Here is a 27,090-nt window from a genome sequence, read left to right on the forward strand (position 1 = left end):
ATGTGTACTCTTTTTCCTTCTCTAAAAATTTTTTCCACTAAGATTTATTTTAGTTAATGTTTTAAGGAGACACATTATTTATTGAATAGACATTCAAGGGGGAGTGTTATAAATAGAATTGTATTTTTTAGGGTTTGTTGCTTGGTAAATCACTTTTTCTGTTCTTTCTCCCTACTTTTCTCTGCAATACTTTTCTTCTTTTATTGTTTTATAACAAATACATATTAAATATATTTATTAGAAGAAATAAAATGTTTCATACCAAGAGACTTTCATTTTTTTTAAATTTAAACTCGAAATTTATGTAAAAGCTAAATGATCCAATCATTTCGCCTCACATCTCGTTGGTCAAATCCTTCTTTTGGAAAAAGTAAAAATAAGGAGATATTTACCCAAAATATAAAAATCCTCCAAGAAGGACCAAGAATTCAAGAAGAGCAGTCCCCAATATAATTGAAGAGTAGACGTGTCATTTTGCAGATTCTTCTTTAGGAACACTAGGCATACTAACGTCACTTTATTTTATTTATCTATCTATATAAACTTCTTTTCCTTTTTCATTATTAATTTTGGCTAAAAACTCTTACTCACTATACACCTACGGAATAAAACTCTGTTTTCTTGCATTTAATCATTTCTTGCCTAATACTTACTTCAAAAAACAAAACCCTAAAAGGGATTGATTCGCCGCCAGAATTTCTTCTCTCCTCTCCCCATTTAACCTTCATCACCTCTCTCATTAGCTCACAGTTTTCTTTACCTGTTCTATGTTGAGAAAAAAGAACTTTCTTGGAGTTTAATTAGTCAAAGATTCTATTTTTATCAACATAAAAGGGTCCAATTTTCAGCTTGTACATGTGGGTTTTTGTATTTTTAAGGTTTATATGATAAAGTTTTGGTTCTTTTACCTTTCTTGGGTTGCTAGGTTTTGTGGGTACTGATTGTTTTTGTTCTAGAATTGAGTATATAATTGGTCTTTGATCATGGAGCTTTCTTGGTGCTATTTTATTTGATCAAAGTTTTGATTTTTATGAGCTGAAAGCTTTGATTTTGAGGTTGTACAAGTGGGGTTTTGTAGTTTTAAGGTTTATGTGAATCTTTCTTTTTAAAAACCTTTCTTGGGTTGCTAGGTCTTGTGCGTATTGATTATACTTGTTGTGTAATGAGGGTATACATAATTGTTCTTTGATCATGGAGCTTTCTTGGAATTATATTTGATCAAAGATTGGGTTTTTAAGAGCTTATAGCTTTGATTTTGAGGTTGTGCACGTGGGGTTTTGTAGTTTTTAAGGTTTATATATATGCCAAAGTTTTGGTTTTGAATAGCTTTCTTGGGTTGTTAAGGCTTGTGGGTATTGATTATATTTGTTGTGGAATGAGTGAGTGAAGATGGTATCTGAATTGGGTAGGAGACCGATGATTGGGAACAATGAAAATACATTTGGAGATGAGTTTGAGAAAGAGATTGGGATGTTACTTCATGATCAGCGAAGACAAGATGCTGACGATCGTGAAAAGGAGCTGAATATGTATAGAAGTGGCTCGGCTCCACCTACTGTTGAGGGTTCATTGAGTGCAGTGGGTGGATTGTTTAACAATAATGGTTTCATGTCTGAGGAGGAGCTTAGGTCTGATCCTGCTTACTTATCTTACTATTACTCCAACGTAAACCTTAATCCTAGGTTGCCTCCTCCACTTTTGTCCAAAGAAGATTGGCGGTTTTCACAGAGGTTGCAAGGAGGGAGCTCCGCTATTGGTGATAGGAGGAACGTAAACAAGAATGATAATAATGGTAATGGTAGGAGGTCACCCATGCCTCCAGGATTTAACTCAAAAAAAGCGGAGAGCGAGAATGAAACGGATAAATTGCAGGGTTCAGTGGAATGGGGTGGTGATGGGCTGATTGGTTTGCCAGGACTAGGACTAGGTAGTAAAAAGAAGAGCATTGCTGAAATATTCCAGGTGCATGCTTCAAACTTTATCGAGTGTATTTTTTGTTTGTTTTTACAATTTCAACGTTGACTATTGGATGTTAGATTCCAAGATTCAGGTATTAAATGCTTTTGAAAGTGCCGCAATTAACGTTTGGTATTTAATGCTTCGTGAATTTTGCTCATTTATGTTACTGCCCGAATGGTATGTTTGGTATAGAAGGAAACAGTCCAACAAGTTTCCTTGAGGTGTTTTGGCTGTATTTGGCATTTTCGAATTGTGGAAATATTTTATTGTTGTGTGGCATGAATGCTAGGTGATAATCGATTTGTCTTTCTATTGAACCGCTTTGTTTACATGATGGTTTGGTAGACGTGTAACTCCATTTCACTCAATAATCTCTGCTAAGCTGATGAGATTTGAGGCAGTTCTGCATCTCCGAAGCCAACAATTTAGCATTATAATTAAAGGGGCGCCTTCAAAATTTTCATTTAATCTAACTTTCTCTCTATTTATTTATTCTTTTCTATCTCAAATTTTTATATTGACAATTCATCTAGACATATATGACATAAATGAGCATTTTTTGTTCCATATATGAGAATGGTTTCTGCGATCACATGATAAAAACAAAATATTGTGACAATTAATGATATCAAGTGGGCTATTGGCTTTGAGAAAGTGTGGGCTCAGTGTGTTCCAATAAGAGCAAGCATTCATGTCAATCGGAACAATGTATTATTCATATATGGGACTAGATTTTTGCATTAGGAGGGCAAGAGCAAAATAGTGTAACAATTGATGATAGTCTATGTTGCATTTCTATGTATACTTAGTATAATGCAGTAAGTTCATAGGCAATATAAGATACTGATATTGCTATATTAAGGAAAAAATAGAAATTCCTTATGTTGCGAATATATATATTTGTTTATGGATTACAAGACTACAGGTATGCTGTATCATTTAGAAATTTTACCAAGGAACAAGTAGATGTTGGTTTTGTAATTGCAAGTTAGATTTTTCTTTTGGAAAGCCCGGTGAAATTATTGTGAAATTGCTTTTGGCTGCTTGTTTCAGTGGAGGTTATATCTCAACTTTCAGACCTCTTTTGCTTCTCCAAGTTGTGCCCCTTAAATAGAATGCCTTTCAATAGTTAGCAACTCTTTAACTCCAACATTCCACATGGCATATTTAACACCACAAAATTCAAAAGTTTCCTTATTTTTCTTAAATTCTGTGCCTAATCAAACTAGGGCACATAAATTGAAATGGAGGGGGGGGGGGATCTTATTTTGTCTCGGGAGAATCCTTTTTTACGTTTTATCTCGAGAAAGAGAATTTAACATGATCATCTGATGGGTTTTAAGCCATGTTTCATCCAGGATGACTTCAGCCGTGTGTCACCTGCTCCTGGTCACCCTTCACGGCCAGCTAGCCGAAATGCTTTTGACAGAAGTGGTGATGCAGCAGAAGCTGAGCTTTCTCATCTTCGTCACGAGTTTTCTTCTTCAAAACCTTTAAGGTCTGCATCAAGCACTCAAATCCCATCCGATGAGGTGGCTGCTTCCTATTCATATGCTGCTGCTTTGTCAAGAAGTACCACTCCTGATCCCCAACACATTGCGAGGGCTCCTAGTCCTTGCCTTACTCCTATTGGTGGAGGGAGGGTAGTCAATTCAGAAAAGAGAAGTGTTAATAGTCCAACTGAGTCTCCAGAGCTTGTTGCTTCTTTTTCTGGCATGAATCTATCTAATGGTACGTCGGATGACATCATTTCTCAGATTGAACAAGATGTTGGTTTTAATACTATATATACACACCAATCTTGCAGGTGGGCAGAATAACACAAAGCAGCATGAATTCTTGAAGCAATCTGAATCCCCACAGTTCAATAGGGCTTCTACTGCTCAGTCTGCAAAAGTACCATATTCTGTCGGCTCAGACCTTAATAGTTCTAACCCCCAAGCTGTTTTCTCCAATAGTTCATACCTCAAAGGATCGGGATTGAATAGTGGAGGTGGCGTACTTCCTCAGTATCCACATTTGGATAGTCCAAATTCATCTTTTTCTAATTATGGTTTAAGTGGTCATTCTCTCAGTCCAATGTCAAGCCATCTTGGCAACTATAATTTGCCACCTTTATTTGGAAATGCTGCTGCTGCATCAGCTATGGCTGTACCTGGATTGGACTCTCGGATGTTGGGGGGATCTAATTTGAGCGCAGCAACCTCAGAGCATAATCTCAGTAGAATGGGAAATCAAATGGGTGGACCGTCATTCATGGACCCTATGTATCTTCAGTACTTGACAGCTGAATATGTTGCTGCTCTAAACGATCCTTCCTTGGATAGGAACTACATGGGAAATTCGTATATAGACTTGCTTCAGAAAGCTTATCTTGGTAATGTTGTACCTCAGAAATCTCAGTATGGAGTCAAAAGCAGTGGTTCAGGTCATCATGGCTATTATGGAAATCCTGCGTTTGGAGTTGGTTTGTCATATCCTGGAAGTCCTTTAGCAAGTCCTGTCATCCCAGGCTCTCCAGTGGGACCCGGTAGTCCTATGAGGCATAGTGATTATAATAATATGAGACGAATGAGAAACATAGCTGCTGCAGGTGTCATAGGACCATATCACTTGGATGCTATGGAAAACAGCTTAGCGTCCTCCCTACTGGAAGAGTTCAAAAGCAACAAGACCAGGTGTTTTGAACTTTCAGAAATTGCAGGCCACGTTGTTGAGTTTAGGTAAACTTGCTCTTATGTGTTTTTTCCTACTTGGACTACCTCTGTTTTTTTCCTACTTGAACTAGCCTCAATATATATTATCTATGATCAGTGCCGACCAGTATGGGAGCCGATTCATTCAGCAAAAGCTGGAAACTGCCACCACTGAGGAGAAAAACATGGTGTTTCAGGAAATTTTTCCCCAAGCTCTTACTTTGATGACTGATGTCTTTGGAAATTACGTAATCCAGAAGGTATGTGGTGCATGTATCTTCCTATCTGTCCGGTTTCTCTCTAAATTGATCATAATGTCCATATATCTCTTGCAGTTTTTTGAACATGGAATGGCATCTCAGAGGAGAGAATTAGCTGGCAAGCTCTTTGGGCATGTATTAACACTGAGCCTTCAAATGTATGGTTGTCGCGTCATACAGAAGGTATACCAAATTGTTTCTAGAAATGCTCATAAGTGTTATCTGTTAGTGTTAATCTTTTGCTTTGGTTCTTATTCTGTTTGGTTCACTATACAGGCAATAGAAGTAGTCGACGTGGACCAGAAGATTGAAATGGTTGAGGAGCTTGATGGTAATATCATGCGTTGTGTAAGAGATCAGAATGGGAATCACGTTATTCAGAAGTGTATTGAATGTGTACCAGAAGATCACATTCAATTTATCGTCTCGACATTTTTTGGACAAGTTATTACTCTCTCCACCCATCCATATGGCTGTCGAGTAATACAGGTAGATGAGTAGTGTGTCTTATCCATTTGGATTAGTAATTTTAGTGTTTTATATTTACGAATATTCCTTGATCTGTCAGAGAGTATTGGAACATTGTAGTGATCCAGAAACCCAAAGTAAAGTGATGGAAGAAATCCTGGGATCTGTTAGCATGTTGGCACAAGATCAGTATGGTAATTATGTTGTTCAGGTATGGAATACTTACTATCTATATATGTTGCTGCTGCTGGTGTCTTGACTGTCTTATTTTTTTTTGATAAGGTATCTTGACTGTCTTATTTAGAAGCAATTATTTCCATTTTCTTTTTCTTGAGTTAGTAGTTCGTTATATCTGTTGTATTTTACACAATATCCCCACTTCTTGACTAGTATGGAGCAATGCGTAAAATGTATCTGAGTTGGTGATTCCTGAATTTGTTGTTGGTATGGGCACATGTTTTGCTTATTTTAGACTATGGTAATATTGCACAATTCATTCAATTTTTTGATGGCTGTCTTGCTTCTTTATGATGTACTAGGAGAACATTGTTGTGTCACTGCTAAGTGCCAAAACGAGGTCATTGATTTTTACTATAAAGGCATTTGGTTGGTGAAGCGAAATCTTTTGCAAATTGTTTTGTTTTCCTATTTTGGAAATTTTATTTGTTTGCAAAGTATTCCCCTTCTTTTTTCCCTTAAAAATTAGAACCTTTGAAAAACTAAAAATAGATGTTTTTTTTCCTTTGCCGAAAGAAGAAAAAAAAAAGGGGAAAAAAACCACAACCAAAACAAACAAAGTTAGAAATTTGAAAAATTATTTGCAAAAAATTTTCAATCAACTTTCCAACTACATGAACATGCCCATTCACCTGGTTCTCTAGTGCTGCCAATGTATGCTGCTGTCCTTAACATGATGCTAAACGGGGAACCTGTTCTGGCTAGAAAAAAGAATTTTGTAAGTAATGGGATTTTCCCTCTTTGATACCTCAAAAACCTTTCTTTCTTGCTGCCTTCCATTTGTTTTGCTAAAGCGCTAGTGTTTGAAGAAGCTTCTTTTGGTCAACTAAATTTTTGTTTGTGCTAACAACACTTTGCTATATTAGCAAACATGTCTTTCATTCCTATACTGAGGTACAATTCTACCTTCTTTTTTTCTTCTCCTTTTTCTTCCATTTGTTGTTTTAAATGCAACACTTGCAGCATGTACTGGAGCACGGGAAGCCGCATGAGCGCTCTACCATAATTCAGGAACTAGCTGGGAAGATTGTGCAAATGAGCCAGCAGAAGTTTGCCTCTAATGTTGTAGAGAAGTGTTTAACTTATTGTAATTCCAGCGAACGACAGCTACTGGTGAATGAGATGCTTGGTACGACTGATGAAAATGAGCCTCTTCAGGTTTGTCTAAACTTTAGCCTTGAACAATCATTTGTCAACCGCGCTTCATCTGTAAGTGATGTTTCCTGTCTCTTAATTTGAGTCATTAGACCCTCTAAAGCAACTGCGCTTTATGTCAAACTGAAATTATGGAGTCTTGAATTAAATCAACTAGATTGCAAGAATGATTGGTGCCAGCGTGTCTAGACCTCTATTTATCCCCAGCTGGATGATGAGCGGCATTGGACTTCCCCTTAACATGTTTGAAAGGACGTGAGGACTAAGACGCATGCTGATGTCGCATATTAATGTGTTTAATTATTCACCATTTCCAAGCAAATCACATATTGGCAGCAGAGAACAGCTGGATTTCTGACATTTGTATTATGCTCGTGCTTTTGGACATTCTGGCCTGTTCCCCCTTTAAGTAGAAATAATTCATGTGCCTTGTGACCCTGTAGCACCAGAGTTTTGATGCCGAGACTGTTGTCTTGGAAAAGCAAAAGAGTAAGAGATGTCTTGGAGCATTGGGTAGTTCCCTAATTTCTGCTGGACTTCGCCCTTAAAGAAATAGTCCTAGTTGTTGAAGCGGAAGAATTACTGTGAGCTTTAAGCTAGACTTCTTGTACTATATTCCAGTTGGACTTGAATGAAGCGTGATGGATATAGGACTCTTACACCCTACCCCGACTAATTTGGGATTATGGCGGAGTTGGTTGCTTGATGGGTTTCTATGTTGGGAACTTCCTTTCTCCCCGCCTTGTACCTTTTTTCAATGATCTCACTTTATATTTGACCCACAATAAGTATCCCAAATACTGAAAGTTTTGAGGATGGGCCACCTACAACTCCATGTTGGCTAGCTAAGAAGAAAGTCTTTTCTTGAAAGCTTTTGGCTAAAACATTTGTGCTGCTAATATAAAAACGTAAATTAGTTATACCATTTCAAGCTCCATTGTAGCCTGAAAACAGTGCTACCTACATATTCAATGCGTTTAGTTAGAGGCTCAAAATTTCTGCTGGACAATCATTACGTTAGTGTATGCCAAAAGGATTTCCTCAAATGTCATGAATTAGTTTTCTATGATGTTTAACTCTTGATTTGTCTATGTTATGCTATTCAATCATGAAAATCGTACCTTAGTGATATTTGCATTTTAATTTTTGCATCTATGGGAATACAATTCATGTAGGGAGTACAGTCACATAGATAAGTGATTGTGATAATGGTGGTATTTAGTGCATCATATAAATTTTTAGTCTTGCTTCTCACGTTCTCATTAAAAAGGTGAGAAGCCTTGGTTTTAAAATGTGCATCATGTTTCCTCATTTTTCTTCTTTTTGTCCAGGCTATGATGAAAGATCAGTTTGCGAATTACGTTGTACAGAAAGTTTTGGAAACTTGTAGCGATCAGCAACGTGAGCTGATCATGTCGAGGATAAGAGTTCACTTGAATGCTCTGAAGAAATACACTTACGGAAAGCATATTGTTGCTCGTATTGAAAAACTTGTTGCTGCTGGGGGTAAGCAGTTTCCTGTTTGCATTTGGCTGGAGCATTGGATGCATCACTTATTCAACTTCAAATACACTTTTTCTAAAATCAGATCAATTAAATATTGTCCGAACGCCATTATTAAATGATATGTTATTCTGTTTTGCAGAAAGAAGAATTGCTGCTCAGTCCCTAAGTCCTGCTTAGTCTTGTAGGAAAGAAAGTTGTACAGCTAACTGAGGCTAGTTTGAGCTACCTATCTTTCTTTTCTCCTACATCTAGTGTTTTTAACTCCATACATGTCTTCAAAGGTATGGAGTAAATTGCAAATAAAGTTGTTGCATGTACTAGAGAACTGTAAATTGTGTAGTTAAAACATAAAATCAGGTATGCTGAAGCTTAGATGTCATATATTCGAGATCGGCTGTGCGGAGGAAGTCTCGTCTCCAAAGGGTGTAAAAAATTTATCAGACGACGAGGCAGTTTATTGTACAAATGTTGCCATGTGGAGAGTTGATGTTTAGGTGGTCAGAATTTCCATGTATGGGATTTGACAATTTTCTTTTATGGTTAAGTGTATTTTCCTTTATCTCAGATTCTCAGTTTACTACAATTTTATGAGACTATGATTTCTTTATCTCGGTGTTCTTGAGCTGAGGGTCTATTGGAAACAACCTTTACCTTCATAAGGTAAGGGTAAGGTCTGTGGTTGTGAGATTTGGTTGCAGTAGATGCAGCTCAAGCGACATTATGATCTCATAATAATCGCCTCTAAGGTGCATTTTCTTAGCCTATTGATTTAAGCTACTGATCACGCCCGTTTCTAGGCACGAAGGATTAGTAGCGGTGGCCAAGTATAATCGGCTGAAGAGTTCGGAGTCAAATCCTAGAGAGAACTAACATATAGTTATAGCTACTCAATATCACTAAAAAAGCAGGTTAAAACACATTTGATTCTACAGATTGTAGGTTTTTATTTACCTAATTGACTAATGACTATATACAGCAATAAAAATAAGTAACTAAGGAGATAAGGTGTGTCAATGATAAAGCCTGGGATAGTGATTTCTCTAATTATCTGGATGAGTNTTGTTGCAAATAATTGGGAATATGGTTTGGAGTTTATATCTCAATTTTGAGGGGTTTTGGTGAAAATTAGACTTGATTTGGCTTAATTTCAGATTGAAACCCGAAGAAGAAGAAGAAGAAGACATGACATACATTATGTTGCAGAAATTATAGAAAAATTGTAGAAAAATTATATTCTGTTGTTTATTTATTTTTCTTTTATTTATTTAACTATTGTATGAAAGTTGAAAAAACAAAAACTTAGGATCATATCAGCTATGTATAACTGTTCGCGATTTCAACATGGAATTGAGTATCACCAATGAGAACACATTTACATGTTTGTGTTGTTACATTTTATATCCAATTCTGGTTGTATATAAATGTCCTACACTTTATCTACATTTTATCTACAAATAAACTACATGTCAGAGTAAATATATATATCAGTATGGGTTTTCACAATATCTACAAAATTTCTACATTTATTCTACAATAAAACTACATATCATTTGAAATATTAATATGAAAATACAGAATTTTAATGTATCTACAAAATTTCTACAAACTGTTCATAACAAAATTTATCTTTACTTTCATGCATGTTCGTCTGGAACACTAAAGTTACTTGATGTGCCAACATCTCCCGTTATAGAGGAATACAACTTATCTATAATTTTCTACAACTTTCACACATTATTTCCACCCAATTAAATACAACTATAATAACATAAAACTTACATACACATTTTATACAAAATTTATATAATATGTCTTTTGTATATTTTGTATCTAATTTATACATAGTAAAAATAAATTTCATAAAACTAATTATATATTATACAAATTATCTACAATGTTCGTACATTATTTCTAGTAAGTTATAAGTACACAACTACAATATAATACCACTTAAATACTATTTTTATACAATGTTGTTCAACTTTCATACAATCGTTAAATGAATAAACGAAAAATAAATAAACAACAGAATATAATTTTTCTACAATGTCTGCAATATAATGTATGTCATGTCTTCTTCTTCTTCTCCTTCGAATTTCAATATGAAATTCAGCCAAAACCAAGTCTAATCTTCACCAAAAACCCTCAAAATTGAGATATAAACTCTAAACCATTTTCCCGATTATTTTCAATAACACCCAATCCAAATAAATAATGATTTTTGAAAACCCAAATTTGAATTCAAAGCTTTCAAGCTTTTTAATGGCTGTCAATGGTGGAATTGCCGCTCTCTTTTCATTTGCTTTGTATTACTGAAATTTGCGATTGAGAAATAGAGAGAGATGTAGAGAAAATGTCGACGAACTGAGCTTTTGCAGAACTGATTTCTACAATTTGATTCGAATTTGTTGACGATTTTGTCTTTTTTTGATTTGTGGCTTAAGGAAAAATATTGAAGAACAGAGTTTTTGCAGAAAAGAGTCTATGTAATTTGATTTTAAATTGAAGATATAGGATTTGCGTTTCAAATTTGATCTGAAGGTCGCTAAATCAATTAGAATATTCTGTTCCTGATTTGTAGCGCGCCTAATTAGGAAGGAATCAGCTCCTAATAATTAGTATTTAATGAATGGTATAATAATTGTAGAAAAACTATGAACATGGCGGGTAAATATGAAACTATGCACATTTTTGATAATAAGGTTTCATATATGGTATAGGAAGGAAAAAGTCTCTAGTTTTAATCCCGCTTTTAAGTCTTCAAAATTAAACTCTTAGGCCTCATTTGTTTTTATTAAGATTAAGACGTCTGAATCTGAATACACATCTGAATATCAAGATGTGTATTAAGATTAAGACATATGTATGTGTATTAAGATCTGAATAGAAACAATTAAGACTGTTTGATTTTTAACATCTGAATGTATAAAATTTATCTTTATTTGAAAATTAATAAACATAAAATTCAAATGAAATACTAACTAATCTAATATTCTATCGATAAAATATATAGTTTTTTAAAATATGACAGTTGTTGGTGGTGATGGCTAACAGGTGAATGTCGACTAGAGGCGGTGGTTGGTGGTAGTTTTGATTGATGATGATGATTCATGCTAGTAGATAGTAGTGATTGATAGTGGTGACGATTATGATTGAGGATGGTGGTGGTGTGTGGTGATAGTTAATAATGGAGGGTGGTGGTAATAGTTGTGACCGAGGAAGGTAGTGGGTGGGTGGTGGTAGGTTATAAGATGTGCAGTACTGGCTGTGGTTGTTGATGGTGAAAGTTGTTCAACAATAACCTAATCGTGTAATCTTTCTCAAGCAAAACAAGACATAACGACACATTTAATCAAGAATTCTTCAATTAACTACAAGCAAAATGTAGTTGAACAAATAGATCGTAGAAATGACTTAGTTATAGATAAATACTGTTAACACATCACCTAATAATTGGTTCAAATGGATTGGCAGAGCTTTTGTAAGCATACTCAAAAACAGAGAGAAGGTAAGACCGCGGCCGAATAATTCATAATATTTTTAAGATCATAAGTAACAAAAACCTTTTTTCCCTTAAGTTTTATGCATAATTGAAATATCACATAAATTGAATTGGCGAAGTTCTATCCTTTAAATAAACTAATAAATGCTAATCATAAATAAGATTGTGTTTCAGACAATTAATGATTCTTGCAAAAGGCCTAAGAAGAAGGACAAAAAAATCTACATGTAAAGTATAGATACATATTACCTCCGTCTTAATTTATGCGGCTCCGTTCGAATTTCAAGAGTCAAATATATTAATTTTGATGATGTTTGAACATAGAATCTTTAAGCTTTTTGACATTAAATTTATATTAATTAAAAAATTACGTAAAAAATATTATAAGTTACAATAATTTACAATTCAAAATATTAAAAATACATATAAAAAATTACGATAAAAAATTTATTTGACTCTTAAAGTCGAACGATGACACATAAAATGAGGGGGATAGAATATTTAGCTTGTTTGGATTGTTGTTACATGTCGTTTCATAATGTATCATATTGTATTGTACTATATATCATATTGTATTGTTTGATAAATACAATATTTGAATAGATTGTACCGTTTGTCGTTATTTCATGATGTCACGCACCAATATTACTAAGAAAAAATAGGATACGACGAAGTAGAATCATTATATAAAAAAGTAGGATAAATGATAAAATATATTTATTTAATAACAACGAAGGGCAAAATAAGAGGGAAAAAATAAGGTAATGACATAACCACACCAAATTCATCATCACATAAAGTGACACTTTTCATCATTACGTAATGACGGGTTTAACGATACAATACAATAAAATAAAAATTAAAACAAATATTAAATTTAAAATAACAATATGATACAATACAACAGGTAACACCCTTCAAACAAGCTGTAAACTAGAAAAGAGAAAAGCAAAAGAGGACACATACTAAGAGCCCGTTTGGACATAAGAAATTTTTCCTTTCTTTCCAAAGTATTTTTATTTTTTTTCGAAATTAGCGTTTGTTCATAAAATTTTCAATTTTCACTTGAAGAAGCATCTTCAAAATTTTTGAAAATGTGAAATACTCCAAAAAGCTATTTTTCAAAATTTTCACTCAAATCACTTACAAAACTTCAAAAACAACCCAAAATTCTATTCATGTCGAAACACTACTCTAAATTTCAAATACCATTTTCACTTGAAAAAAAATTTCACCCTGTTCTGAAATTTTACAATTCTTATGTCCAAACGCCCACTAAGAGCCCGTTGGGACATAAGAAATTTTTCACTTTTTTTCGAAATAAGCGTTTAGTCATAAAATTTTAAATTTTCACTTGAAAATGCATTTTGGAATTTTTCGAAAATTTGAAAAACTCCAAAAAGCTGTTTTTCAAAATTTCACTTAGATTACTCACAAAACTTCAAAAATAACCCAAAATTATATTCATATCCAAACGCATAAGCATCGCCTCTCGATCCAATCCATCTTCCCCGGCCTCCCCAACACACTCTTGATACGAAAGCTCCCGCCATAGAGAAGAGATCGAAAGTCTGGGTCCCCTTGATCACCCTCCCTTGAACCTGAACTGGTCGAGAGAGATGAACACGCACCACATTTTTTCGAATCGAAACCAACTCTCATTTTTTAATTTTTTTTCAAATTTTACAATTCTTATATCCAAACGCCCACTAACACAATGTTGATAAGAGGAAAGCGAGAGAGATATTTCATAAGATTCTTAAGATAGAAAAAATATCTAGCTAAGCCATCCACGCTGGCAATCTGGTGGGCCAATTTAGAATCAGATATGCACTTTTTCTCACGCCTTTTCTCCTTTATTTATTCCATATTTTCCACCGCCCCATACCCCACCCCCTCTTTCACCCACCCCACACTCTCCGTCTTCTTCTCGCCGGTGAAATTCACCTGGAAATCCTCTCTTTCTCTGATCCAATCCTCTACTGAAATCACGGCAGATTTCATTAACTTGAGTATTTTTTAAAAAAAAATTGTAATAAAAAAGAAAAAAATTGTAAGAAGTTCTATGGGCGAAGAAGTGAAAATCACCGGCGGTGATGCTTTCGCCGGGGACGATAACCGTGTTCTCGAGTGGGAAGACGGACTTCCGAGTCTCGACGATCTAACGCCGTTATCTCAGGCGTTAATCCCACCGGAACTCGCGTCGGCGTTCAAAATATCGCCGGAGCCGGCGAAGACGATGACCGACGTCAATCGTGCTTCGGAGAACACGTTCTCGTCTCTCCGAGGCAGTGGACCGTTGCAACAATTACACATTCTGTCCTCACCGGAAACGGATCCGACGGAAAACGGATCGGATCCGAGGAAGACCCGAAGGATTGACCCGGAGATGTTAGACGCGGATTCAGCATTACTGAGGAATGAGAATTGTGGAGGAGGAGATGATAGTAATAATAATTCAGCGTCTAAGACGCTGAACAAGCGGCCGCGACTCGTGTGGACGCCGCAGCTGCACAAGAGATTCGTGGACGTGGTGGCTCATTTAGGGATAAAAAATGCGGTGCCAAAGACGATTATGCAGTTAATGAACGTGGAAGGATTAACGCGGGAAAATGTTGCAAGCCATTTGCAGAAGTATAGGTTGTACTTGAAGAGAATGCAAGGGCTGTCAAATGAGGGGCCCACTTCTTCCGATCATTTATTCGCGTCCACACCCGTGCCACAGAGTCTGCAGCAGTCCGGTGGTAATGGCCATAACAGTAATGGTCATAATAGTAATGGTCATAATGGTAATGGTCATGCGCAGATGCCAATGCCTATGCCAATGCCAATGATGTATCCCCCACAAATGGTGCCAATGCCTATGATGGGAATTTCAGGACATGGACATGGACATGGGTTTCATCATCAGTATAATATGGGGGCACAACAACGAGACTGGTCTGGAAATAAATTTGGTTCTTATCATCATGTTGCTCCTAGTGAAAAATAGCTATAGTAGACAAGAAAAAAGAGGTAATTCTTGGTTTATAAAACTTGCAACTCTACTGTTTGTGAACTTTTATTGTGTATGCTAATAGATAATTGCTTGTACAGGGTTGGTTACTGGATTGGTCCATCAGGAAGATTCTCACTTGGTGGATTGCAAACTAGGAATTCCAGTTAGTATCATTTAGGCTTTTTTTACTTGTTTAGATTTGGTAGATTTATAGGGACAAAAATTTCATAAATTGCTCTAAATTTCATAAATTGCTCTAAATTTCTTAGAGCATATTGGCCTAAGATGAGTTTAAATGGAGTAACATGGTCAGTGAGGATTCATACGGCCAACCCCATCTTATTTGGGAATAAGGCAAACTAGTAGTAGTTGCTCTAAATTTCTTAGAGCCATGTCATTTTTGGTTGTAGCTTCTTATTCTGCAAGGAGCTTAATACATAATTAGAGAACAAGATAGACTTGTTGTTTCGATCACACTTTTCTTGAAAGATAGTACAATAATTTCGGATTCTCTTTTTCCTTTTCTATTAGTAACTATTGTAGTGCATCTTTTGGTGTGCTTATGGATTTATTATACAAAATTGAGGGCAAAACCAGGATTTTCCTAGAAGTAGGTGTATACGCTATAGGAGTGACTTCTTACTCTTCATCTTTTTTACCACTTGCTTTTTTGGTTGATTGCAGATTTTATTTTTGGGTCCCAAAAACTATGACAAAAAAGAAAACTAGTTCTAAGAATTTGCGGGCCATTATAGCATTTTATCTAGCTGTTAGTGTTGGGTGAAATATTATGAGTTCTGGAAGTGGATTTTTGCTGAAATACCTATTTTAATTTCTATAGCTGCTGAAAACTTCTTTTGTCCTCCTCTTGAAATTGATGCAAACTAAGAGTGATGGTCAACTAAGAAAATATAATGCATTTTCAGCGCCACAACCACCACTTCAATGGAGGAAATCAACCCGTTCTAATTTTGTAATAAGCTAGTAAGAAGGGTAGCATGGTGTACAAAGCATCCCGCGCTCACGCAGGATCCGGGGAAGGGAAGGGCCGCACCCCCAGGGGTGTGATGTAGACATCCTACCCCAATGCAAGAGTTAGTGGCTGTTTCCACTGCTCGAACCCATGACCTGTAGGTCACACGGAGGCAACTTTACCGTTGCTCAAAGGCTCCCCTTCTGTAATAAGCTAGTGTAAAGCAAAGAAATCTCTTAATTTTATCCTCCAACATATTTTAGCAGTAACTATCATAACACCTTGAGTGAAATCATTTTCTTGCGATCATATTTATTTTTGCATTCTAGAAATATTTCTGCTGTATCTATTGTGATGATCTACCACAATAGACTCAATAATGTATTAGGAACGTTGTCAGCTTCTCTAACATGGTTATATGAAGCTTTATCCTTCTTCGCCCAGTTTAAAGCCATATTTACTTTCTATAACAGAATACTTGATTGTACCATATGTAATTGGCCGACTTCATATCTCCTAAATTATTGTGCTTTCTTCAAGTTGAGTAACAATTAAAAACATTTCATTTGGTTGCGTTTTCTCTGAGGTGGCTTTAGGTTTCCCAAAACACCTAGATAATCTACTACCCTGTTTCCCTTGTAATAATGAACATGATATGAAATTCTTTGGGAGGACCCAGTAACTCAATGTCTTATTTGCCCTTACTAAATTAATCAATTTTTGTGGGGCATATATATTTTTTAACCATCTATTTTATGAGTGAAATCATATGGTATTAAATTTTGAGAAGCTTTGATGAATATCTTTTGTGCACCACTTGGTTCACAATTTCACTAGACCTCAAGTAACTTCTCAGGTAACGTTGCTCGTGCTTGAAGCCTTCTATTTATATGTGTGCCCTTTTCCCCGTTTCGATATATATATATGTATATGTCTATGTGAATGTGTCTTGTACTTTTCCTTTCTTTAAGCTAGTTAAAAGAAGCAACAGTGGGTAGGTAAAGTTCTGCTGATTATTGTAAGATGCTGCATTGCACCTTCTTCAGTACTTTCTCTTATTTTTTCTCGTCCTTCAAAGTGTTAAATGGGATATCTTTTATATGCAACTTCTATTGCTTTGAAACTCCGCCTATGTGAGCTTTGCAAAGCATAGCCGGTCCCAAGCCCGGATAAAGGAGGAGGGTTGCTGGGCAACATTAAACTAATGTAACTAGGAAGAATCTCTGAGTACTCTAGATGACTCCAGCTAAACCAGATGTTATTCGTCTTCCTGCTTTAGTCGAAACTTTCATGTGGGTGCAATGAATCATAGCTCATGGAACTAATGGGGAATTTGAAATGATTTTGATAAATTGTGGAGTTTGAAACTTTTTTGTAAACTAACGACTTTTGATGGTGGCTGATTAGAAAATGAGTGGAAGTTGATATCCTTTCTTCTCGTTCTTGTAGGTCATTCTAGATTGATGCAGGCATCAATGTTGTCCACACTATGCCTCCCCCAATTCCATGGGAGATGGTTTTTCTTTAATTTTCTTTAACTTTATTAACTACTTGATTCTGTTTGTTTTGCCTGAATATCATGATGTTCCTTTACTATCTAATAAATGTATCGTGGTTCGGTTTCCGCTTGTTTATTGATGAACATTAAATGTATTGCTTTGGTTAATAATTGAACAGCCCAAGTTTCTTTCAGATTAAACTTAGTTGGCTTTCCTAATTGTGTTTCTGGTGCTGTAGTTTCTCTTTCTTCTTACAACTCATCTTTCTCCTTGTATCTGCTATGCGTCACTATGAGTGCATGTATTAGCAACTCTCCTGTTAGGTGGGAGAGGCAACGAATTTCATGCTTTTTAGCGCTGAAAGCACCAGTCACCACCTTCGTATAGCACAGGTTTTTAGACAATTTCAGAAAACATCTTTGTGCAGGTATAAAAGACTACTGCTCCAGGTGCACACTCAAAGAGTGGTACTAAAGAAATTCTTTTAATTCTCTTTGCGAAATATACTGTCCCTATGTTTCTTGTTCTTGTCAGATGGTAACTGGCTCACTCAGGTGTTCTTTATCTTCTGATTATTTGGTAGCAGATCCTGTATGGATAGTTGCTTATTTTTTATTGTCGGAAACATAGCTTTGCTTATCATGTGTACTGTGTACGATGAAGTATAATGTCTACAATTTGTGCTTGCTCTGCTATTCTGTGGATGTGCCAATCTTCGTACATAGATTATGAACTAGTATAATAGAATCCTGTGTCCATTTGTTTTCTTGATTACTTCCATTTGCCTTGTTCTTATGCTCTGGATGGACAGAAACCGTATTTTTGAACTTGACTGTAGGTATGGAATCATCTCCATACTGTGAAGTTCATCGAGCAATGGACTATAGGAAATCGCGAGTCACAACTGTACTCCAAAGAAGTCAAAAGAGCAACGTGGTTTGTTTCATCCGTCAATTACAGAGGGTTTTTGCAATTTAATCTCATTCTATCTTTGCTGGATAGATATTGCTCCTGCACAAGGATCAAAAGTCTCACATTCTTGTAACTTATTTCGAATCAGTGGTTTAACTGACTTACTACTTATTGGTTCACCGTGTGATTTTCTTGGTGTCCTCTTCTACTTAGTATTGAGTCATTTAACTTACTGGGGAGAAATGAAAATTTATTGATTTTAACTTATTTTCCACAATACTCCAGAGAATGGATAAACTAGTCCTATTGCAACAAAAGAAATATATATTCTGTTTATACCAGGGAAGTTTCTAGTTAGAATCACGTGGTTGCACTTGCATAGATGAATATCTATTCAAAACGCAGGTTTGCCGTTTGCCTTCACCCTGCAAACTCGTTATGTCTGCCAATGGTAAAAGCTTTACCCTCACGTTTTTTTTTTTTTTAGGGGGGGGGGGGGGGGGGGGTACTACTGATACATATTTCTTAAATCCCAGGCTACTGATACATTTTATTTACAAGGCTTTTGACTCTGAAGCTCAATGCAGCTCAAAGTAGTAGCCAATAATCCGAAAGAAACTTTAAATTCTGATTTCAGACCATACAACCCCCTCTTCAGTCACATGTTCCTTTGCCCTGAGCACTCACCTTAGCTGTGTGCTCTCCCCGTCTTGAACTAGCACACACCTTAGTTCTGGGCTAGTTCTTTGCCTCTAGAACTTTCGTCCTCTTAATGTGGCTGCTACCATCAACACAATCTGCTTCAACTTTTCCTCTTTAACTATTGCCCTGTGTAAGCTATTCAGTTGATATGTGTGACAAAGCTTTGCGTAATAATGAAAGGACAGAAATCTGGTTAAGACTCGGATTTGAAATCTCATTTTATAGGGGATATCTCATGCAGGTTTCCTGGTTTACCAAATTTGCCGAGCTTTGTAACTTGGTTTGATTTAAACCACGCATGTCCATTGGCAAATATATCCGACATTCAGCTCCTCTTACCATCTAAAAACTCATGCAACGTCTACCCAACTACAGCCAGGAAACTTTGTCAGCTTCTTCTTCTTGATCACCCTTTTCACCTTTGCAACATTTGCCCACTTACTTGCATCAGCATATAAACTTGATAGCAACACACTACTTCCAGCACTCTCAGGTTCAAGTTTAGCCAGTTGTTTAGCTGCAATCTCTGCTAAATCCATATTTCCATGCTGCCTACATGCTCCTAAAAATGCTCCCCAAACAAATAAATCAGGTTCAATTGGCATGCTTTGAATCAAATTGTAGGCCTCATCAAGTTTCCCTGCTCTTCCTAAAAGATCCACCATACATGCGAAATGCTCCAATCTTGGCTTAATCGCGTATTTATCCTGCATCATTTTGAACAAACTTTCTCCAAATTGAACCATTCGAGCATGACTGCAAGCAGTGAGAGCTGCTGTGAAAGTCAAGTGATCTGGTTTCCTTTCTTCCTCTCTTACCATTTGATTGAATAACTCAATTGCTTCACTGCAATACCCATGATTCGCATAGCCAAAAATCATTGAATTCCACGTCACGCTATTTCTTTCAGATGTCTTGGAAAACAATTCCTTTGCTTCAGATATAAATCCACATTTTGCATACATATCTATGAGAGCACTTTTCACATATACATCTTTCTCAATCCCTGTCACCACTGTATAACCATGTATCTCCTTACCAAGCATCAAGTCGGCAACAGTTGCACAAGCAGGCAATATACTACTGATTGTAGCTGAAGTTGGGCACAACCCAACATCCAACATTCGTTTAAACATACCAAAAGCTTCCTTGTTATGAAAATTCTGCACAAGCCCAGAAATAATACTAGTCCAAGAAACTACATCTTGCTCAAGACCATCATCATGCATCAGTTCAATAACTTTACAAACCATAACCTGATCATCTTCTTGTGAAAACCCCGCGATCAGAGTGTTGTATGTCACCACATTAGGCTTCATTCCTTGAACTTTCATCTGCTCAACTAATACCAACGCGTCATTGACAATCCCATATTGAAGATAACCCGAAACCAAAGCATTCATTGCCACCAAATCTTTATCCACCATACCATAAAACACCCTTTTCGCCTTCTCAACTTTACCACACTTTGAATACATATCTATCAATGCACTAACTACATATGAGTCAAATTCAAACTCATTCTTCAGAATCACACCGTGTAATATCTCCCCTGTCCGAAAATCACCGAAACGTCCACAGGCTTTGAGAACACTGGGAAGAACAAACTTATTAGGCTTCATTCCTTCCCTTTGCATCTCAGAGAAAACACTCATTGCTTCCTCATAAAACCCATGTCGAGCATAGGCTCCAATGAGAACAATCCAACGGCGAATATTTGATTGGGGAATTTTGTCGAACAGTTTACGTGCATGGGATAACTGTTTACATTCTGCATAAAAAGCAATAAGCTTGGAGGCAAAATGGGTTTTTTGAGCCAATCCATTGATAACCAAATGTGCATGTAATGTTTTGCCTGATTGGAGGGCGCCATTTTGAGCGTAGGCTTCGAGGAGTTTCGTGTATACGTCGGATGTGCCATTGAAGGAATGATAAACAATGGAGTTCGTAGAGATCCTGGTCGCTTTGGCTCCAATGACCATTTTAGTTAGCTTTGAATAACCTTAGCTAGAAGTCCCTGTGTCAAACTAACTGCTTTTGAGAGGGAAAAAAAAATACTCATAGTGCCGATCCTTTTAAAACAGAGGGATTTTTTTTATTTCTCACCCTATATTCGGTACCCACATTGGGGCCCGACTAATCCGGATTCGCGCCGGGAAGTCCCACATTAGGGGGTAAAACGCTCCCTGACAAAGGCGACTCCATGCCCAGGGGCTTGAACTCGAGACCTCTGGTTAAGGATGAAGGAGTACTTACCACTCAGCCACAACCCTTGTTGAACTCGAGACCTCTGGTTAAGGATGAAGCAGTACTTACCACTCCACCATAACCCTTGTTGGTAAAACAGAGGGATTACTACTTAATAGACTTTTTAAACCCAAATGGTCCCTTATTTCATATTTTTTTGGGTTTAATATGTACTATACAGTCTATACTATATAAAAAGGACTGAGATTTAACTCAACCTATATGTGTAGATGTTTGTCTGTTCTTTATTGTGTTTTCCACATACAAACTTTTATGTGAAATTGAAGGGATTATGTTACAACTTGCTACTTCAAACACCTTGACCTGATTAATATTGACTACACATAATTTTGGACAGATAACCATGTGTTTATTTACACACTGATATTTTATCAATCCATATAGCAAGATTACATAATAAATGGAGGTGAGAATTCATATGAATTAACTACAGTTAAGTTATAAATACTTATCGATTTGATATAAACATAATAAGTTTCTCCCGACAGCCCAAGTCAAAGTGGAAAACCTCTCAAACGGGGAATGATTTGACATAAAATGATTTTAAGATCTCCCGCATTTCACCTTTGCTACAACATAGCAAGACAAGCAAAATTAGCCAACCAAATTTATTACCAAGTTATAACAATACATAGCTACCTCGTGAAATACCCAGAAACTAATCTTGGTTACTGTACCAACCCAAGCTTCAAAGACAAATATTACGACTCAAATAACGTCAATTTAGACGTCTTACATCAAAATGGTTTTCTACGTGACCAATTTAGCCTCAATCAGATCATCTCCACTTGTGCAAAGTTGGGTCTTTTCACTGTTGGGATTCAAACCCATTGTCAGATTATCAAAATGGGTTTCGATTCAAATGTGTTTATCAACACTGCTGTTGTTGATATGTATGGAAAATGTGGTGTTATAAAACTAGCACAGAAACTGTTCGACGAAATGCCTGAGAGAAACGTGGTGACATGGAATGCTTTGATTTCTGGTTATTTGGACACCCATTACCCTGAAAATGCTATTGCAATGTTTCTTGAAATGCTAAGAGAGGGTGTTAGTCCAACCCCTTCTAGTGTTTCAGCTGTTTTGGTTGGTTGTACTCAGTTAGAAGCATGTGAACTTGGGGCTCAGTTGCATGCTTTGATTTGGAAAGCTGGTTTTGCTTTGAATCTTGTAGTAGGTACTGTTTTGATTGATATGTATTCGAAGTGTCTCGATCTTGAGACTTCGAGGAGAGTTTTCAATCAAATGCCTGAAAGGAATGTTATTACTTGGACCTCCATGATTACTGGTTATGCCCAAGAGCAGTGCCCTTTCCAGGCTATGACTTTGTTCAAGGAAATGTTGAAGTTGGGAATTAGACCAAATTATGTTACGTACACTAGTTTGTTGAGCTCATTTTCTTGCCCAGATTACTTGGTTCATTGTGAGCAAGTCCACTGTCATGTAATTCAGCAAGGTTTTAACACTAACCACTACTTGGTGGTAACACTGTTATCTGTTTACTCAGAGTGTAGTTGTAGCTTAGGAGATTTTCAAAAGTTGTGCTCTGACATTATGAAATGGGATGAAATCTCTTGGAATGCCGTCATTGCTGGTTTCTCTAATTTAGGAATCGGTGGAGAAGCCTTCACATGCTTTGCTAGAATGAGGCGGGCGGGCTTTACTGTTGACCATTACACTTTTGCAAGCATCTTGAAAGCTATTGGGAGCATTTCGGGCCTAGAGGAGGGAATGCAGACCCATTGTCTAGCTCTGAAAACAGGATATACTTTTGAAGTTTTCATACAAAACGGGCTTCTTTCCATGTATACAAGATGTGGTAGACTTGAAGAAGCGGAGAGAATATTCTCATCAATGGAGGAAAGAGACCTCATATCGTGGAACTCGCTTCTTACAGGCTGTGCTCATCATGGTTATGGTAGGGATGTGATGGTTATGTTTGAAGAAATGAGGAGATGTGGTATTAAACCAGATCTAACCACATTCCTCGCTGTACTTTCAGCATGTAGACATGCTGGCCTGCTCGACGAAGGGATTAAATATTTTGATTTGATGAACAATGACAATTCTCTACCACCGCCAAAGCTAGAGCATTATGCTTGCATAGTTGACCTCTATGGCCGCGCTGGTCATTTACATGAAGCAGAGGCCTTTATTAACAATATGCCAATAGAGCCAGGACCTTCGGTTTTTAAAAGCCTACTAAGTGCTTGCCAACTTCATGGTAATAAGGAACTTGCCGTGATTTCTGCCAAGAAGCTTGTTGAACTTTGCCCTAACGATCCTGCAACGTACATATTGCTAGCAAATGTGCTAGCATCGGAAGGGAATTGGAATGATGCAGAGGGACAGCGCAAGCTTATGTTGGATAGAGGTTTGAGTAAGAAACCTGGTTATAGCTGGCTATGATTCACAATGGGTGGTATCCTTAGTAATGGACATCGTTCTAACCCCTGTTCCAAACAAAAGCCTAGTATTTAAGTGGAGAAGGGTAAAGAGCGGGGTCCATTATCCATCGAGTTCATCGCACGCCATTGGCTCTCAGGGATTTCTCGATTATCCTAACTAATTGACATAACATGATACAATGACAAGTGAATTCCTTGTTTTCAACAATTGTAGGGTACTAAACTGGAACCAATCTGTACATACTGAATTCTCTTGATTTCTGTAGGCACAAACTGATTGGGTTGACAATGAGAGAAAAGGGTGGATTTTTCATTCCCTTGTATCTATCTACCTCTTCACTAACGGAAAAGGGTCAAAACTGCCCTTAGACTATTGGAGTTGTACAATAATACCCTCCGTCCACCTATTTTGCAAAAATTACCCTCACCGTTATCTTTTCGGCTCAAGACTGCCCTTACGACTAACAACCCTATTAAGTAAAAAAAATAATAATTAATTTCCACGTGTCATCGTCCCATTGGACTAACTTAAAACTCACCTAAGCAAAAATACTTTTTCCTAGTCTATCTTTCTTCCTCTCCCTCTTCCGTTTCTTTCTCCTCTTTCTTTTAAAAAATATTCCAACATCTAGAACTCTCATACACTCATTTTTTCCCTAAGCAAACAAAACTCTCTCTTATAGTTAATCACCTTCTTCTTCCTATTTCTTTCTCTATTAGATGTACACATCAATACTCCTATTCTTTTCCATCATAGAAATACTATTCATTATCAATTTTTCTTACTACACTTTACTGCTTCATACAATAAGCTCAATCAAGTGTTTATCACAATCACATTCTCCAATAAGTCGTATTCTCTCATATTCTCAGGCATAGGATTAATATTTCTCTTGATTTAACCGTCTCTTTTTTAAAATTGGCGGTGTTGATATAACCTGAAGAGCATCCTCGTACAATAGCTTAATTTATGGACATGATCGGATGTTCAGACTATGGTGAGCCAATGTAGAAGAAAAAGGTCGAGGTCCGAGCAGAGACCAAATAAAACTCTGGTATAATCGAAATTGGATGCGGAGTTGTCAGGAAATATACAACGAAAAATATTGCAAATGCTCAATGACCATTACCATTGACACTCTGTTAGTGTTTCATATATTCGGGTGAAAGTTGTATGACGTAAAGTATTGGTGACTAAAAATTTTGGTTGTCTGAAATAAAACTTTAATGGTTTTTGTAGTGATTATTCAAATAGAGTGCAAGGTCAAAAAAAGGATGAGAAGAAGAAGAAGAATATGAACGGACACACGCTAGAGGGGGGCGGGTGTGGAGGAGGGGAAAGAGATTTTTTTCAGACGGGGGTATTATTGTACCAACTCCAATAGTCTAGGGGCAGGTTTGAACATTTTCCGTTATTTTAATTTAGGTAATTTAAGTTAGTCCAATGGGACGATGACACGTGGAAATTAATAATTTTTTTTTTACTTAACAGGGCTGTTAGTCGTAAGGGTAGTCTTGAGCCGAAAAGATAACGGTGAGGGTATTTTTTTGCAAAATAGGTGGACGGAGGGTATTATTGTATCAACTCCAATAGTCTAGGGGCAGTTTTGGCCCTTTTCCGCTTCATTAATGGGGTCTTTGATCACTTTATGTTTTCCCTTAGAGGGTAAATTGTGCTTTAGGTTAAACAATCTAATTGAGATGGTCCCTGTCCCATTCACTTTTCAAGTTGCTCCCACAAAACAAAAAAAGGAGAAAAATCCTTTACCCTCGTATCGGGTCTACCGGAAATAGACTCTATACCCTCATAAGGTAGGGTAAGGTTTATGTACACGCTATCCTTTGCAGACCCCACTTGTGGGAATTCACTGGATTTGTTGTTGTTGTTAATCCGCTCATATTTGACCTGACCCACTCGTTTGCCACCCCTACTCGTATTCAATAGTACTATAGAGAAATAACTCCGCACCTCGACTTATCTTCTCACTCAACCTTTTTTGTTTTTTAGTGTAATAGTATATTCAAGGCGAAATCCCTTTGTGTTGTTATGTAATTCTAATCTCTAATATTGAAGGTAAGTTGAAGTTAGTTTTGCTTCATGCAAAGATGCTCTGTCAAAGGTGGAGTAAGGAATTGTCCGCGTGTTTCACTAATTCACGAAAATTCATATAATTGAACATTAGATAATATACAACCTCGTGAACATTACAACCGGTCTCGTGAAAAATGACAATAATAGACGTATGGTGATGGAAACATGTGAGCATTCCATTTCTCAAATGTCCGTTACATATAACTGTCAATCCAAAAATATGAGCAGCTCTCCTTTGTAGCCTTTCAAAACTGACCCCATTTTTTCCGCTATAAACTATCATTCACAATTCTCCCATTCCCCTTAGTTTTTCTTGTTCTTTTCTCAAACATTTCTAAACTCTTCATTTCTAGTACTAGTATTACAACAAAGAATTTACAACACATCATTGTCTGATAATGGAAATTAGTAAAATAGCCACCACTAAATATGAATATTGATGAGGATAATAGCAATAGCAATAGCAACAGAGAGATATTCAAAAATTGTATGGAAGATAGTTCTTATCATTGCCCAATTCCTGTGTTATCTCCACAAAGATGAAATTTCTAAGTTGGATAACAACAATGGTCAAGGCCAACATGTTCAAGGAAATGCAACTTTACAGATAGGTGGCAGTGAACATCCTACATTAGGGACATTCACAGATCCTTCAACAGTTTTTGTCTTGTTTCAATCCCAATGTTCACTTGTCAACCCAGGGTATTAAGGCTTATTCTTAAGCTGCAGTAATGTGTGTGTGTGTGTGTCCGTTTTTTGCTTTGACATCCAGTATTTGAAACGCACTCGCTATTATGGCCACTTTTGGCAGCATTTATTGTTACTACATTGTATTTGTAAAATAAATTCTGGAAATATAAATGAATATAAACAGTAATGAATATAAACAGAAATGACATAAACCAATTCGAGCCCACTGAATTCACAGTGTTTCCTTAAGGAATTTAATCCCCTCCTAGTACCCAAGGTTATGGATTATTTCCTCCCAGGATAGAACGAATTACACACTGGTGTAGTGGTACTTCAAACCCCAGTGTTTCAGCGAACACAAAGTTCGGTAGCAAATCACACTTACTTTTTGCTTTGTTTTGATGCTAAAAGTATGCAGAAGAAGGAGAGGAAACTCAGAAAATTGTAGTTAAAATTCTGAGCAGAATAGTGTTGTATTTATAGCCAAAGTTGGGTCTCTTCAGAATGGCTGTTTATGCAAAACGCCCACAACATAAATGCCATTACATAAATGGCCATTTACTCAATAATAAAGAGGGAAAATAAAGAGGGAAAATTGAAGAGGGTAGTTACTTTTCTGTTACCAAAACAGAAAAACGGATTGGATTTAATATTAATATTTAATATTAATATTTTGTTATTAAAACAAATATTTAATAACATTTCTGTTAATATTTTACTATTAACAAATAAATTTGGTCCAAAAAGTTAATCAATCAATCGATC

General features: G+C 36.6%; 4 protein-coding genes across 4 annotated transcripts; 3 read left to right on the plus strand and 1 right to left on the minus strand.

Annotated features, from left to right (window-relative positions):
• Positions 571 to 8,845, plus strand: LOC109214130 (pumilio homolog 2-like). The gene is made up of 10 exons (XM_019378021.1): positions 571 to 1,962; positions 3,318 to 3,690; positions 3,767 to 4,682; positions 4,774 to 4,915; positions 4,991 to 5,098; positions 5,192 to 5,404; positions 5,484 to 5,594; positions 6,584 to 6,778; positions 8,107 to 8,281; positions 8,421 to 8,845. The coding sequence occupies exons 1-10, from the start codon at positions 1,390 to 1,392 to the stop codon at positions 8,456 to 8,458; spliced, it is 2,844 nt and encodes a 947-aa protein (XP_019233566.1). The 5' UTR covers positions 571 to 1,389; the 3' UTR covers positions 8,459 to 8,845.
• LOC109214137 (transcription factor LUX-like) lies at positions 13,668 to 18,325 on the plus strand. Its single transcript, XM_019378027.1, has 2 exons — positions 13,668 to 14,798; positions 14,880 to 18,325. The coding sequence occupies exon 1, from the start codon at positions 13,849 to 13,851 to the stop codon at positions 14,773 to 14,775; it is 927 nt and encodes a 308-aa protein (XP_019233572.1). The 5' UTR covers positions 13,668 to 13,848; the 3' UTR covers positions 14,776 to 14,798; positions 14,880 to 18,325.
• Positions 18,656 to 21,123, minus strand: LOC109214147 (pentatricopeptide repeat-containing protein At5g59600). Its single transcript, XM_019378039.1, has one exon. It carries the CDS (start codon positions 20,847 to 20,849, stop codon positions 19,218 to 19,220), a length of 1,632 nt encoding a protein of 543 aa, XP_019233584.1. The 5' UTR covers positions 20,850 to 21,123; the 3' UTR covers positions 18,656 to 19,217.
• LOC109221668 (pentatricopeptide repeat-containing protein At2g33680-like) lies at positions 21,982 to 23,544 on the plus strand. Its single transcript, XM_019386139.1, has one exon. The coding sequence runs from the start codon at positions 21,982 to 21,984 to the stop codon at positions 23,542 to 23,544; it is 1,563 nt and encodes a 520-aa protein (XP_019241684.1).

The sequence above is a fragment of the Nicotiana attenuata genome, chromosome 2 (assembly GCF_001879085.1).
Source record: "Nicotiana attenuata strain UT chromosome 2, NIATTr2, whole genome shotgun sequence".
NCBI lineage: Eukaryota > Viridiplantae > Streptophyta > Magnoliopsida > Solanales > Solanaceae > Nicotiana > Nicotiana attenuata.

What these genes read in the sequence shown, in the direction of transcription:
- LOC109214130 (XM_019378021.1), top strand. Translation starts at nt 1,390, where the DNA reads ATGGTATCTGAATTGGGTAGGAGACCGATGATTGGGAACAATGAAAAT. An exon ending in GTTGTCGCGTCATACAGAAG is followed by an intron (nt 5,099 to 5,191) that starts GTATACCAAATT and finishes TTCACTATACAG; the next exon opens with GCAATAGAAGTAGTCGACGT. An exon ending in ATGAAAATGAGCCTCTTCAG is followed by an intron (nt 6,779 to 8,106) that starts GTTTGTCTAAAC and finishes CTTTTTGTCCAG; the next exon opens with GCTATGATGAAAGATCAGTT.
- LOC109214137 (XM_019378027.1), top strand. Translation starts at nt 13,849, where the DNA reads ATGGGCGAAGAAGTGAAAATCACCGGCGGTGATGCTTTCGCCGGGGAC.
- LOC109214147 (XM_019378039.1), bottom strand. Translation starts at nt 20,849, where the DNA reads ATGGTCATTGGAGCCAAAGCGACCAGGATCTCTACGAACTCCATTGTT.
- LOC109221668 (XM_019386139.1), top strand. Translation starts at nt 21,982, where the DNA reads ATGGGTTTCGATTCAAATGTGTTTATCAACACTGCTGTTGTTGATATG.